This window comes from Littorina saxatilis, linkage group LG2, assembly GCF_037325665.1.
Source record: "Littorina saxatilis isolate snail1 linkage group LG2, US_GU_Lsax_2.0, whole genome shotgun sequence".
NCBI lineage: Eukaryota > Metazoa > Mollusca > Gastropoda > Littorinimorpha > Littorinidae > Littorina > Littorina saxatilis.
In genome coordinates this window covers 20,751,364-20,764,471 of record NC_090246.1, presented here as the reverse complement: position 1 = coordinate 20,764,471, position 13,108 = coordinate 20,751,364, and the positions used below count along the sequence as shown (strand labels likewise).

General features: G+C 42.0%; 1 protein-coding gene across 13 annotated transcripts in view; it reads left to right on the top strand.

Moving 5' to 3' along the window:
* Positions 1–13,108, top strand: part of LOC138958453 (microtubule-actin cross-linking factor 1, isoforms 6/7-like) — a 148,436-nt gene that overhangs the window by 87,834 nt on the left and 47,494 nt on the right. For all 13 annotated transcript variants that reach the window (XR_011453408.1, XR_011453406.1, XR_011453407.1 and 10 more), the window contains exons 28-38: positions 151–250; positions 1,177–1,409; positions 1,920–2,144; positions 6,141–6,242; positions 6,699–6,866; positions 8,309–8,464; positions 8,852–9,049; positions 9,681–9,809; positions 10,382–10,552; positions 10,910–11,065; positions 12,533–12,739. Coding sequence is in view for 10 of the 13 variants with exons in the window: in XM_070329613.1 (XP_070185714.1) it covers positions 151–250; positions 1,177–1,409; positions 1,920–2,144; positions 6,141–6,242; positions 6,699–6,866; positions 8,309–8,464; positions 8,852–9,049; positions 9,681–9,809; positions 10,382–10,552; positions 10,910–11,065; positions 12,533–12,739 (1,845 nt within the window). In the remaining 3 variants the exon portion in view is untranslated. The remainder of the gene's footprint in view (positions 1–150; positions 251–1,176; positions 1,410–1,919; positions 2,145–6,140; positions 6,243–6,698; positions 6,867–8,308; positions 8,465–8,851; positions 9,050–9,680; positions 9,810–10,381; positions 10,553–10,909; positions 11,066–12,532; positions 12,740–13,108) is intronic.

Genomic DNA, 13,108 nt, shown 5'->3' with positions numbered 1-13,108 from the left:
AATTGGAGGTTTTGTTCTGTGTGACGGCAAACCTCACACAGGGCTACATATAGTTATTACTCCTCATTGTAGGAGGGGTTACTTTTCAAGTTTTAGGTTAAATACCAGAAATTAAGTTAATTATTCATCTCTTTGTTCATGATATTTCAGGCTGTTCTTGAGGACCTTGATCGTATGAAGCCAGCGTTCATGAAGACGGAAGACATCATCAGGAACCTCAAGGCACACGGAGTGGAGGATCCCGGAGAAGGTATGTGCAGTTCCTTATATGTACTATTTTTCTGAGGATGTGCAGCATCGATTTTGTTCACGAGATACTGTTTTTATAACGTACAGTTGTGTGGAGGGTTTTGAGTATGAAATGGGCTAAGATATACCGTATTCCATTCTTTTCCTGAGGGCGTTTTCAGAGCGTTAACATATGATAAGAGCCTGTAGCGTATCACTATTGACACGTGATTCTCGCTTTATTCTTCTCCCACCCAAGTATCATATGTTAACGCTTTCTGTGGGAAGTTTTCGTAAGCGTGGCTAATGGATGTACACGATTATATTGTGACTAGATGAATACCCGCTTCGCCGGGTACGGCCTTGCCGGGAAGAAGTCGAGCCGAATACCCGGCTGCGCCGGGGACCCGGCTTTGCCGGGGGCGCACCGCACGAAGGAAGGGAGATAAACGCGCAAAACACTGGAGAAGAGTAATACCCGGCTTCGCCGGGACAGTGACCTTCTTAAAATAGTATAACGGGAATATGGATTGAGCGTTGTCGACAGTGACCTTCTAAAAATAGAAACGGGAATATGGATTGACGCCACACGAAGGAAGGGAGATAAACGCTGAAAACACTGGAGAAGATAAGGAAGAGTTACTGGGAATGGATCCAGAGAAAAACTAAAATCGGTTCAGCGCTGCGCGCTGAGAGCACGTGTTGAAATATCTCATCGACCAGGTTGTGTCCGGGGTGTACCTGAATATGGCCACCAAATTTGAAAGAGATCCATCGAGAACTTTGGCCGTGCATCGCGGACACACACACACACACACACACACACACACACACACACACACACACGCACACACACACACACACACACACACACACACACACACACACACACACAGACACAAGTCGTGTATATATATATAGATGCCTCGTTCTGTTCCCCTTACCAAGTGGAAGACGTCAAGTCCAAAGCAGCCGAGATCGCCGAGATGGCCTCAGCTATCGGCAAAGGAGCCAGCCAAAGAGACAAGCTGCTGAAACAGACGCTGAAGGACGCCAACCAGTTCGCTGACCTGTCGTCGGACGTGTTATCCAGCCTGCGTGACCTGAAGGACAGTCTCTTCTCCCAGCAGCTGCCGGGCGTGGACACGGAGAACATCAGAGAACAGCAGAGTGAACTCGCTGTGAGTGTTTTTGCTTAGCATTATGTGTACTTTTGCTTTAAGTTAGGGCTGTAGACGAGTACAGGAAGAGTTTCATTTCCAACATTGTGATAGGATCTTTTTGTTGTCAGCGATTTGTTTTGGACATGAGGTGGTGGAATGACCAACAAATTGCATAAAAGTATGACGTGTTTCTTAACACATTTCCAACGTTGACATAGTTGCTTTGGTCTACATGACAATTATTTTTGCTCATAAAGCTACATCTTAAGCATCATGCATCAACTGCGTGTTTTGTTTGTTTATTGTTTTCATTTGTTTGTTTTGTTTTTTTGCCAAAGCGATGTAGTGTTTCTCAATCCCATTAGTCATAACTTTGTTCCATCCAACCTCAAACTCGCGTCTTCCTTTACTTTCTGCTTTCTGCTTACTCATCCCGTGCACTGACGAGAGCTGCACCAGCTGTCTCCACCTCTGCCGGTTGTGAGCAATCTTCTGGGGTGTCGCAAAGATTATTTTTCTTTACTACAGGGAATCAAAACGGAGCTGGAGAAGGCTAAGGAGCTGACCGGAGAGTGCAAGGTGCACGGGGACAACGTAACCAGGAACTGTGGGGAGCCGGGGCGCATCGAGATTCAGAAGCAATTGGAGGACCTGGGCCACCTGGCGGACGACGTCAACGACATGGTACGGGAACGAGGAGATGAGCTGCGTAAGGTGTACCGCCACGCTGACCAGTTTGCACACCTTCTTGATGTAAGTATGATACAATAGTGATGTTATTTTGTCATAGATTGTGGGAAGAGTTTGTTGGTATGGTTTTGTTGATCGTGCTTTCGGTTTAGTTCATTTAGTTGAGAAGCATGCGCAACATTTTGTTGTTCAAGCTTTCAGTTTAGTTCATTTGGTTGTCTTGAATGCTCGTTGCGGATAGCAGGGGATAGGGATGTGGGAGTGTCGGAGAAGTTATCGTATCTTACTGCGCACAAGGCATTACTGTGCATAAGCCCCACCCCGTGCACGAGATTGTCGAGTGAAGTCCTGAATGCTAGGTCGTCCAGGACGCGCATATAAAGTTCCATGCATTCCATTTAACAGACTTTGTATTGTAAGGGGGAAAATAGTCATACATTTGTAAACAATTGTAAAAACAATAAGAATATGTGGGTTTTTTTTGTTTAAGGTTAGAACTGTGTCGGTGTGGCCGTTTTTTAAACTCGTGGTTAGGGCCTCGTACGTTGATCCCTTAAACTTTTGTAATGTTATGTCAGGTTTGTGTCAATCTGTTTCACTGCTTTGGTATGCGGGACAGTAGGCCCTACTACTGCACAGCCTACGGTTCTGTTGCACGCATGAATAGGATGCATGCTTTTGACATCTTTAGAACATATGGAGGTAGGAAGCAACCCGCTAGTTTTCAGAAATGCTGACATTGAAGTGCAAAAATGATTTATTTTTTACGTTATTCAGCAGTGTTTTTGCAGCTTTAGTAGGGTAATAAAATCTAGTTGGCGTAGATAAAAATGTCCACCAAAATACCCGTGTGACCTGGAATAATAGGCCGTGAAAGGTGGATGCAGCGCCTATAGGCTGTTGATCTACTGGCCGATGTGAATGCGTGATATATTGTGTAAAAAATTCCATCTCACACGGCATTAATAGGTAACATGCCCCTTGAGTCGCCTTGTGTGGTGAGATACATGCGTGATATAAATCCTCGTAAATAAATAAATAAATTAATAAATAAAACCAGGTTACACATGATTTTGATCAAATCTTGTTTAAGTTAACAACCGTTTACTACAAACTGTGCTGTTTTATCGCACATACTCTTGTATCCTCTATGCACTAGTCCATACAGTTTATGATTTCATCATCACCATCTCTGTCACCATTCTGAGCACGGCTTATTACATTTGCAAACATCGCAATTCTTTGCAGGGAGTACATGACTTAGAATCAGTGAGTTATCACGTGTGCTGTGATGTTCACTCTAATTTTGCTTGCAACAGTTTCAGTACATGTACTAAAATCTTTAGCAATTAGGTTCTTTCTTGCAGACATTGCTATGAACATTAACGATCAGACTCCATAATATTTGTGAACTTATCTAGATCTATGTTTGCACGAATAACGTTTGGCAGTTGCATGCAGTGTACCAGCCTCCTACCACCACCACAATCTGTCTCTGTCTCTCTGTCTCTCCCCCCCCTCTCTCTCTCTCTGTGTCTCTCTGTGTCTCTCTGTGTCTCTCTGTGTCTCTCTGTCTCTCTGTCTCTCTCTCTCTCTCTCTCTCTCTCTCTCTCTCTCTCTCTCTCTCTCTTTTCCCCATCTATCGTGCTCTCTCTCTCTCTATTCCTCTCTCCGTCTTTTTACATTTAGTCAATTTTGACTAAATATTTTAACATAGAGGGGGAATCGAGACGAGGGTCATGGTGTGTGGGTGTATGTGTGTGTGTCTGTCTGTCTGTCTGTGTGTCTGTCTGTCTGTGTGTCTGTCTGTCTGTCTGTGCATGTGTGTGTGTGTAGAGCGATTCAGACCAAACTACTGGACCGATCTTTATGACATTTTACATGAGAGTTCCTGGGAATGATACCCCCGGACGTTTTTTCTTTTTTTCGATAAATACTTTTGATGACGTCATATCCGGCTTTTTGTAAAAGTTGAGGCGGCACTGTCACACCCTCATTTTTCAATCAAATTGATTGAAATTTTGTAAAGCAATCTTCGACGAAGGCCGGACTTCGGTATTGCATTTCAGCTTGGTGGCTTAAATATTAATTAATGACTTTAGTCATTAAAAATCTGAAAATTGTAATTAAAATGGTTTTTTTATAAAACGATCTAAATTTACGTTCATTTTATTCTTCATCATTTTCTGATTCCAAAAACATATAAATATGTTATATTTGGATTAAAAACAAGCTCTGAAAATTAAAAATATAAAAATTATGATCAAAATTAAATTTCCGAAATCGATTTAAAAACAATTTCATCGTATTCCTTGTCGGTTCCTGATTCAAAAAACATATAGATATGATATGTTTGGATTAAAAACACGCTCAGAAAGTTAGAACGATGAGAGGTACAGAAAAGCGTGCTGTGCATCACAGCGAAACCACTACCGCGCTGAACAGGCTCGTCAGTTTCACTCCGTTTTGCACAAGCGGCGGACTGCGGTCATTGTGAAAAAATGCAGTGCGTTCAGTTTCATTCTGAGAGTTCCACAGCTTGACTAAATGTAGTAATTTCGCCTTACGCGACTTGTTGATTTTCTTTGGTAACATTTAATCTCAGATTGTGAACGTGCATTTCCAGTAGACTATACCAGCTTGAAGTGCACGAGAATAACACTTAACATGTCTGTTGCTTTTGTTGTTGTTGTTGTTGTTGTTGTTGTTTTTGTTGTTGTTGTTGTTGTTGTTGTTGTTACATTCGAAATGTTTGATCATAGCTTATTGCTTTAGGGTAGAAAGCAGAAACGTAACAGACAGACAGGCAGGCAGGCAGACAGACAGACAGACAGACAGGCGGACAGACAGACAGACATATATAATCGCATGATTTATAATAGTTTTTGTATTTTGATACTGATGCTAAAGATATAAAGATATTTAAAATTAACACTGTTTGACTGACTGACTGAAGAGCACCATGGTAAGATTGTAGACGCATCTTCCATGGTTGTCATAGGCGCAACACTGCATAAAAGGGTGCATTTAACAGTGAACCGTAACTTAATTGAAGCCATAAGAACGGTTATGTAAGTTAGCGGCATGCAAAAGCTGTTCTAGTTCTATTAACTGCATTGATATGCATTGTAAACATAAAACTGCACTTCGAAAAACGTTAAACACCAAAACGTAACTACAATACAATACAATACAATAACTTTATTTACAATACAATAACTTTATTAATCTCTAAAAGAGAAATTACATTGCTGAGCGTTTGTGTCCGTAATAATAACATACATAAAACATTCAAAATAAACATTTGTTCTTTGTCCTGAGAAAATATAGCACATTGGTTATCACATAAGAAAGTATATTAAAAATAAATTAACATGCATTCACCATCAACAATGCACAAAAGAAAGTCAGCACCTTGCCGGTTATCACATATTGTCTAAGATTAAGAGAGTAGAATGCAAAACAAAATCAACAATACTGAAACAATACAGAACACTGACCCCGTGCATCAGAGCGACAACACCAGCATCTACCGCCCCACCTGAGAATTGAAGATGTGAATTGCAGATGGAATGAACGAATTTCTGTAGCGTGTGGATCTTGCGGTTGGTTGTCTGAATCTGTTGCTCCTGTCTGTCCGTCTACTGTCAAATTCCGGTCTGAGTGGGTGCGAGTCGTCAGCCAAAATCTTCTGTACCTTGTCAGTCAGTCGTCGTTCATGTGTTGATGTGAAATTGTGGCTTCATGGTTCTTTGGCTGCTAAAATTATCAAGGCATAATGTCTACATTGAGCTAAATTGTTATACATATTACGCTGAATGTGTTTATTTTATTTTTTTATTTGATATATTTTTCTTAGATGACAAATAACTTTCAACCGTAACAAACTCATGAATGTCACTCCTTTGCATGCTAAAGTGATTAAATCTATAACTGTGGTGCCCCAAACTCCAGAATGTTAAAGGGAATGAACCCTGAGTGTAACCAACGATCGTTCTTCTTCTTCGTCTTCTCGTTCACTCACCAACGATCGTTTAATGGTGCTTTATTTTCCTTCAGGCCATCAACTCGTGGCTCCCCCTTTCGGAACACAAGCTGGCCGGCATGAGACCTCCAGCCAGTGACCCCAACACCCTGTGTGATCAGATCGATGAAATCAAGGTATTTGTCTGACTTTGTTTTAACTTCAGTACATTATTGGGAAAATGTGAGTGTATCTGTGACAGTTTGGTGAGTTTCAGGACAGGAACAGCCTTCAGTAAACACAGGCATTCATGATTTTAAAACACTATTGTGGCACTTGTCTTTGGTTGAAAATGGGGTTCTGTTATTTATGCTTGGTACCTAAAAGGAATTATTTTGAAACCGGATGGGTTTTTTAATTGGACATTTTTGGAATCGGATATTTTGGATTCAGATATTTTGGATTCGGATATTTCGAATATCGGATATTTCGAAAATCAGATATTTTGAAAATCAAACATTTCAAAATCTGATAATTGTGTATGCCCATCGAGGAGAGAAAGTGAGAAGTCAAGGTATTTAAACACCTCGCTCGCCATCAACCGAATGACTATAGCCAGGGCACTCACTAGCCTACCTTGTTTACCCCCACAGCTGTTCAAGAGTCAGATCCACCCACGGATCGTGGAGATGCAGCAGCTGAACCAGCAGCTGGACGCCCTGAAGGACCAGTCCCCTGTGGCCGCCGAGACCCTCTACCGCCCCGTGCTGGCCGCCAACGACAAGTGGAACGAGGTCCTCAGAGGCATCGCTGATAGAGAGGTACGTTGGCTTAGGATAAGGGTTAGGTACAGTGGAACGCCCCTTTTACGACCTCCAAAAATCTGAGAAAGTCGGGTCTTGAAAAGGAGGGAGTCTTAAAATGGGGATACATTTACAGAGGGTATGAATAGAAAATCTGAAAACTAAGGTCTTTAAATGGAGGAAGTCTTCAAATGGGGGGTCTTAAAAGGGAAAACGACCATCCAAGGGAGCCACAAAAAGCGGTCGCTATTGAAAGATGTTTGTTTTAGAGCAACAAACTCTTTGGGATGGTCGTAAAGGGCGGGTGGTCGTTATCGAGAGGTGGTCGCCAGGGCAGGTTCTACCATAAATAGTCCTGTGAGTTTACCCTCATGGAAATTCGGGCTACTTTCGCACTTGGGAAAACGGGCTGCCGTACAGTAAGCATACGGTGCTACCTATTGAGTGTAATGTTATTCAGTTACCAGAACATTTGTGTAGATGGCAGATATGTCTTGGAGTTTCAACAAGCAAATCGCTTGTATGCATAAGAAACTCCCTAAGAAATTAGATTTAAAGAGGAAAATAGACTATCTCCTATTTTAAGAGAGGGGAATAGGAAATAAGACAAAACCAAGATAGGTTTGATATGGTTAAAAAATAAGAGACAAAAGAAAATGGATATCGTTTATAACAGTTATCTGCTATGGGTGAATAACTGTATGCATTGCTCAGACAGGTTTCTTTGCTGGTGTACTGGGGGCCCGGTAGCTCAGTTGGTAGAGCACTGACTTGTGATGGGAAGGTCGCAGGTTCGAATTCGGGCCGGGACGGACACGGGTCAACTTTATGTGCAGACCCAGAGACGGAAGCCATGTCCAACCCCCGTGTCATCACAATGGCACGTAAAAGACCTTGGTCATTCTGCCATAAGTGCAGGTGGCTGAATACACCTAAACACGCAGACACCTGGGTAGCGCGACTCCGTTGCTGCTAGCTTTCCACTGGGAGGAAGCGACCCGAATTTCCCAGCGATGGGACAATAAAGTAATGAAAATGAAATGAAATGAAATGAAATGAAACATGCATGATTATTGTTTATATTGGACTCGATCTTTAGTTAACTTTTTATTCAAATTTATGTATTTATTTATTTAAACATATTAGTTTACTGATAAGGTTTATTGATTTAAAAATGTACACATTTGACAGAGAAAAGAAAAGACCTATGAAGAAGGTTTGCTCCAAGCCACAAAAAAAAATAAAAAAAAAATTATAACGCAAAAAAATAATTGTAGTAGCAAACCTGCATGCAACTGAGGTTTAAAAAAAACAACAAAAAAAAAAAACTTTTTATTCAAATCAAGTCAAGTCAATATTTATTTCATAAACCCCTAGGGTTACATGAATAAAATAAAAATTGCAATAAACACGACAAAAAGATATATGTATTAATGAGACACAACACTTCTAATCTCAAGGCCAAGCTGAACGAGATGCAGGTGAAGGTTGGAGAGGTGGACAAGTCCATGAGTGACGTCATCGCCACTCTGGACCAACTGCAGACGGACATCAAGAACCAAAGTGACGTCAACGGAGATCCGAAGCACCTAGAGACCATCCTTCGTAAACTGCAGGTCGGTGGTTAGATTTCAGCATTTTAGGCTGACCTCAGATTTGACCGTCTGTTGTTGTTAGAGCTTTAATAATGTTCAAGTAATCAGTCATTCTCCGTTTGTTTGAGCCGAGGATCCAATCAAGCCATACTGAACCAAAATAGTCATGCAAGCGCAGAACACACATGCATCACACATAAACTAGCACAAACCCAAATAAAACCTATGCAAGGTACATCAGAAGAAACCAAATCGAATTAAACAAAGATACCAAGATGTTTGATGTGCATGCTTTTTATAAGCAACGAACTAATATAATATTGGTGATCCCAAGAGCAGACTACAGTCTTTAGTTTGACAACAAAAGCCAAACTCGGCCATAGTTAACGTTTCCCTTCGTGTTTCCAGCTGATGCAGTCCGACGTACACAACCAGGAGAAGACGGGTCGCAAGCTCAACAAGGCTGTGGAAGAGATTCTGAAGAGGTCAGAGGGAGACGAGGACTCTCCTTTGGTTGCTAAGCGACAGTTGATGGCCGACAGGTTGAGAGCCACCAAGGCCATGTCCAAAGACGCTGAGAACCAGCTGCAGGACAAGATGAGACAGGTTGGTTTCTCTCACTCTTTTTACCTGTTTTTTTTCTCCTTTTCACATAGTTGGTGGCTGGCACTGGCTCGCTCTCTCTCTCTCTCTCTCTCTCTCTCTAATATAATATTAGAATAGTCCCTCTCTGGGCGAGGGCTGGTTGAAAAGAAGCTCGTTTATATTGCTTATGCCACAACCCTCGTAAAATAACATTTGATTTGATTTGATCTCTCTCTCTCTCTCTCTCTCTCTCTCTCTCTCTCTCTCTCTTTCTCTCTCTCTTTCTCTCTATCTATCTCTTTTTCTGGTTTTGTGCATCTCTGTATTTCTTTCTCTGTCGTTTGTGCTTCTTAGTGTCTGTCTCGATCTGTATCTCTTTTCTGTCTGTGTTTTTTGTGTGTTTTTTTGCTTCTCTGTCTCTCCATGACTCTCTTTCTTTCTCTATTGTGTGCTCCTCTCCGCTCCTCTTGCCTTCTCTTATCTTCCTCTCATTGCCAATTCTCTCGCCAGGTCTCTACTACCCTGTTACCTAACTGTCCCACCTACATATTAGTACTCTGACGCTTGTCAAATGTACTCAAGATTGTATAGTCAATTCTCCGTTCAGTAAACCGATAGCTAAATGTTGACATTTTTTTTATTTGCCCTACAGGTGAAGCGTTTCCTTGGCGAGGTGGACACCCATCTTGCGGCCATCAACGAGCTGAGACAAGAGCTGAAGAACAACTTACCTTTTGGCGCCCTGCCTGACACTGCTGAGACACAGTACAACACATATGTGGTGAGTGCAAGTTGAAGTTGGCGTTTTCTTTATCCTGTTTCATACGTCCGTCCTTCTCTCTCTCTCTCTCTCTCTCTCTCTCTCTCTCTCTCTCTCTCTCTCTCTCTCTCTCTCTCTCTCTCTCTCCTCCCTCCTCTCCCTCTCTCTCTCCTCTCTCTCCTCTCCTCTCTCTCTCTCTCTCTCTCTCTTTCTCACGCACACACACCCACACACACACACACACACACACACACACACACACACACACACCCACACACACACACACACACACTCACACACACACGCGCGGATGCAATGTAAAGCTTTGAGATGTCTCTTGTCAATCGATGATGAATATATACTTAAAATAAATTCTTCCATAACTGTGAACGTATATCATCGACACACAAATCTGCCTTCGTAGAAGCGTTGTGTGCTTGGTTTGTCCGTCCACTATATTGTATCTTGATATTATAGATGAAGGCAGAAGTTAAGGACACAGGTTCCTCTTTCGTGGCACAAATTGACAGAAATCGCCATACCATACGTTGTCCAAAATGACGATGTGTGTTGCCTCTTCCGTGTGTTGACAGAAACGGTGTCAGGACCTGGACGCCCGAGAGAAATCTATTCAGGGATTACTGGCCACTGGGCAGCAGATGCAGGACACCAGGAAGCCTGAACATGTCGTGCAAGTGGCTGAGAAGGTCAAACGTCTCAAGGACAGGTGGCAGGACACACGCGAACGCGCTGTCAAACGCAAGGTATGGACAGTTTTGCGTGTCAAATCTTTCATTGGAATCTTTTGTATGTACACGATGGTGTGTCTGTGGACTGAAAACCAAATTGTAAAGGAGTATTCGGCCTGAATATATTCTTTGCCTTCCAGTCGCAACTTAAAGATACATGTACATACATTGTAAGTTGCCACAACAAGAGTTTTTTTCATACAGTAACAAATAACACTTTGTTTTATCATTCTTGGAGTTTCATACTGAAACGTCTTTGATATAAGTAAGATATAATTCGAAAGGATTTGTTGACCACATGAATTACACTGTACTTAGACACAGTGCATCCATGATGTACGATTCTCATGATGATCGTATGGTTTTTTTCAGTCAAAGATGGAAGAGCACATGCGAAATGTGTCGGACTTCCATAGCAGCCTGAAGGCCTTCACTGACTGGTTGAACAGCACCGAGGTGTCCATGCGATCCTTCGTATATCCCAGCAAGCTGGTCGACCGTGTCACCAAGCAGATCGCTGATCATACCGTGAGTTCACACTGCCATGGTGTGGATTGAGCAGAGTTGTTTTTTTATTCTCTATTGTTCTCGTTTAGGCGAAGTGAATGCCAGATTGTTCTTAGTGCAAGTTGGAGTTTTTAACAACGAGTCTTCCTGAAGAGACAATAATCAATAATAACCAACTTTAAAGGCATATGTACGCGCTCCCGTGTTTACAAAGTGTAGTTTGTTCATAATCGATGTCAAACGCACCATAAGACCATGTAATGACGATATGTCGCCATGCGCGGACCATATACATGCATTACAGCTTGTTCTAGCCTCTGAAAAAGTGAGGATGTCAACAAAGACGCGGAGTTATTTCCCTTGCGTCAACGTTCCCTCTGTTGGCAAATCTATAAATAGGACGATCTAGATCAAAATAAAAATTCAAATATCTCAACATTTAAGGGGTCCTAGACCACAATATCTTGCAGGGAACTTAATTTAGCATGTCTCCAGCTGTTGGTAAAGCAATTAGCGTGTATAGTCATCGAGTACATATGGCTTTAACAACGAGTCTCATTGTTGTCTTCAAGTTGATCGGACCGCATGGCATCATAGGTTGAAGGGACGTTAAAAACCGACAACCAACCTCAGGTTGACTTGGCATCATTTGCTTCCCAAAGGCAACCAGCCTTCTAAATCTTTTATCTCCCTTACCGCTGACGCTGTCAAAAAGCAGGCTCTTTGGGGTAAATTATGAAGGATTGTGACATCAGTCCCCCCGCGGGTTAGGGGGAAGAATTTACCCGATGCTCCCCAGCATGTCGCAAGAGGCGACTAACGGATTCTGTTTCTCCTTTTACCCTTGTTAAGTGTTTCTTGTATAGAATATAGTCAATGTTTGTAAAGATTTTAGTCAAGCAGTATGTAAGAAATGTTAAGTCCTTTGTACTGGAAACTTGCATTCTCCCAGTAAGGTCATATATTGTACTACGTTGCAAGCCCCTGGAGCAATTTTTTGATTAGTGCTTTTGTGAACAAGAAACAATTAACAAGTGGCTCTATCCCATCTCCCCCCTTTCCCCGTCGCGATATAACCTTGAACGGTTGAAAACGACGTTAAACACCAAATAAATAAAGAAAAGAAAGATGTGACATCAGTTTCGTTCGCCTCCTTCCCAGCATTTTTCAGCATTTGTTGCTACAACCTTCTGGAATCTACTTCCAGATATTCAAATTTGCACCAAAAAATGCCCTGGACAGGTCAAAAAAATTATTAGAAAGATTCTTTGATTTTGACGAATGAAGATAACAAAAACTCTAAATGTATGCAACCACAGAATGGGACAACTTACAAGCCGCGAGACCGAGGCGATAATCAGTCCCAAAACTACTACTACTACTAACCTTGAGCGAGCTAGGGTTTGACAGATCAAATGTATATCTAATATAGAAGTCCATCAGAAGAGGTAACAGTATTGTAACCAATGTTGTTGTTTTTTGCTACAGGCGGTACGCACAGACCTACAGGCTCAGTCAGAGCGCATGGCGACCCTGGACCGTACAGGAACTTACTTGAAGCACTTTGGGCGCAAGCAGGACACTATCTACGTCAAGAACCTGCTGGTGGGGATCAGACTCCGCTGGAAGAAGATCCTCAGGCGTACTGACGAGAGGGGCAGGCTCCTGCAGCAAGCTTGCAAAGAGGATCTGAGGGTGAGTTCATGTTGTGAATTCATTTATTCAAAAGTGACCATGGGTGCAGTAGGTAGTAATCTTTTCTTCCTAACTGAGCAGTTTAAGATTGTTGGAGATGAAGTCAAGAAATAACTTGAAGCGTCACCCAGCTCAACAAATTGAGATTGAAATTTCGTTCAAAAAGTCAATTAACTAAGGTACATGTACTGCAAAACTGTATCAAATCTTCTTCTTCTTGTCGATCACACGTCTATATTGTCAGCCCGGACAGCGAGACAAAGTTGTATCAATTAACTAAGCTTAGGTAATTGTATTGCCTAATATTGTATCAGCTGATATTATCTGCTGTTGAAGATAACACCTTGTCGTAAGGAGGTCCGATAGAAT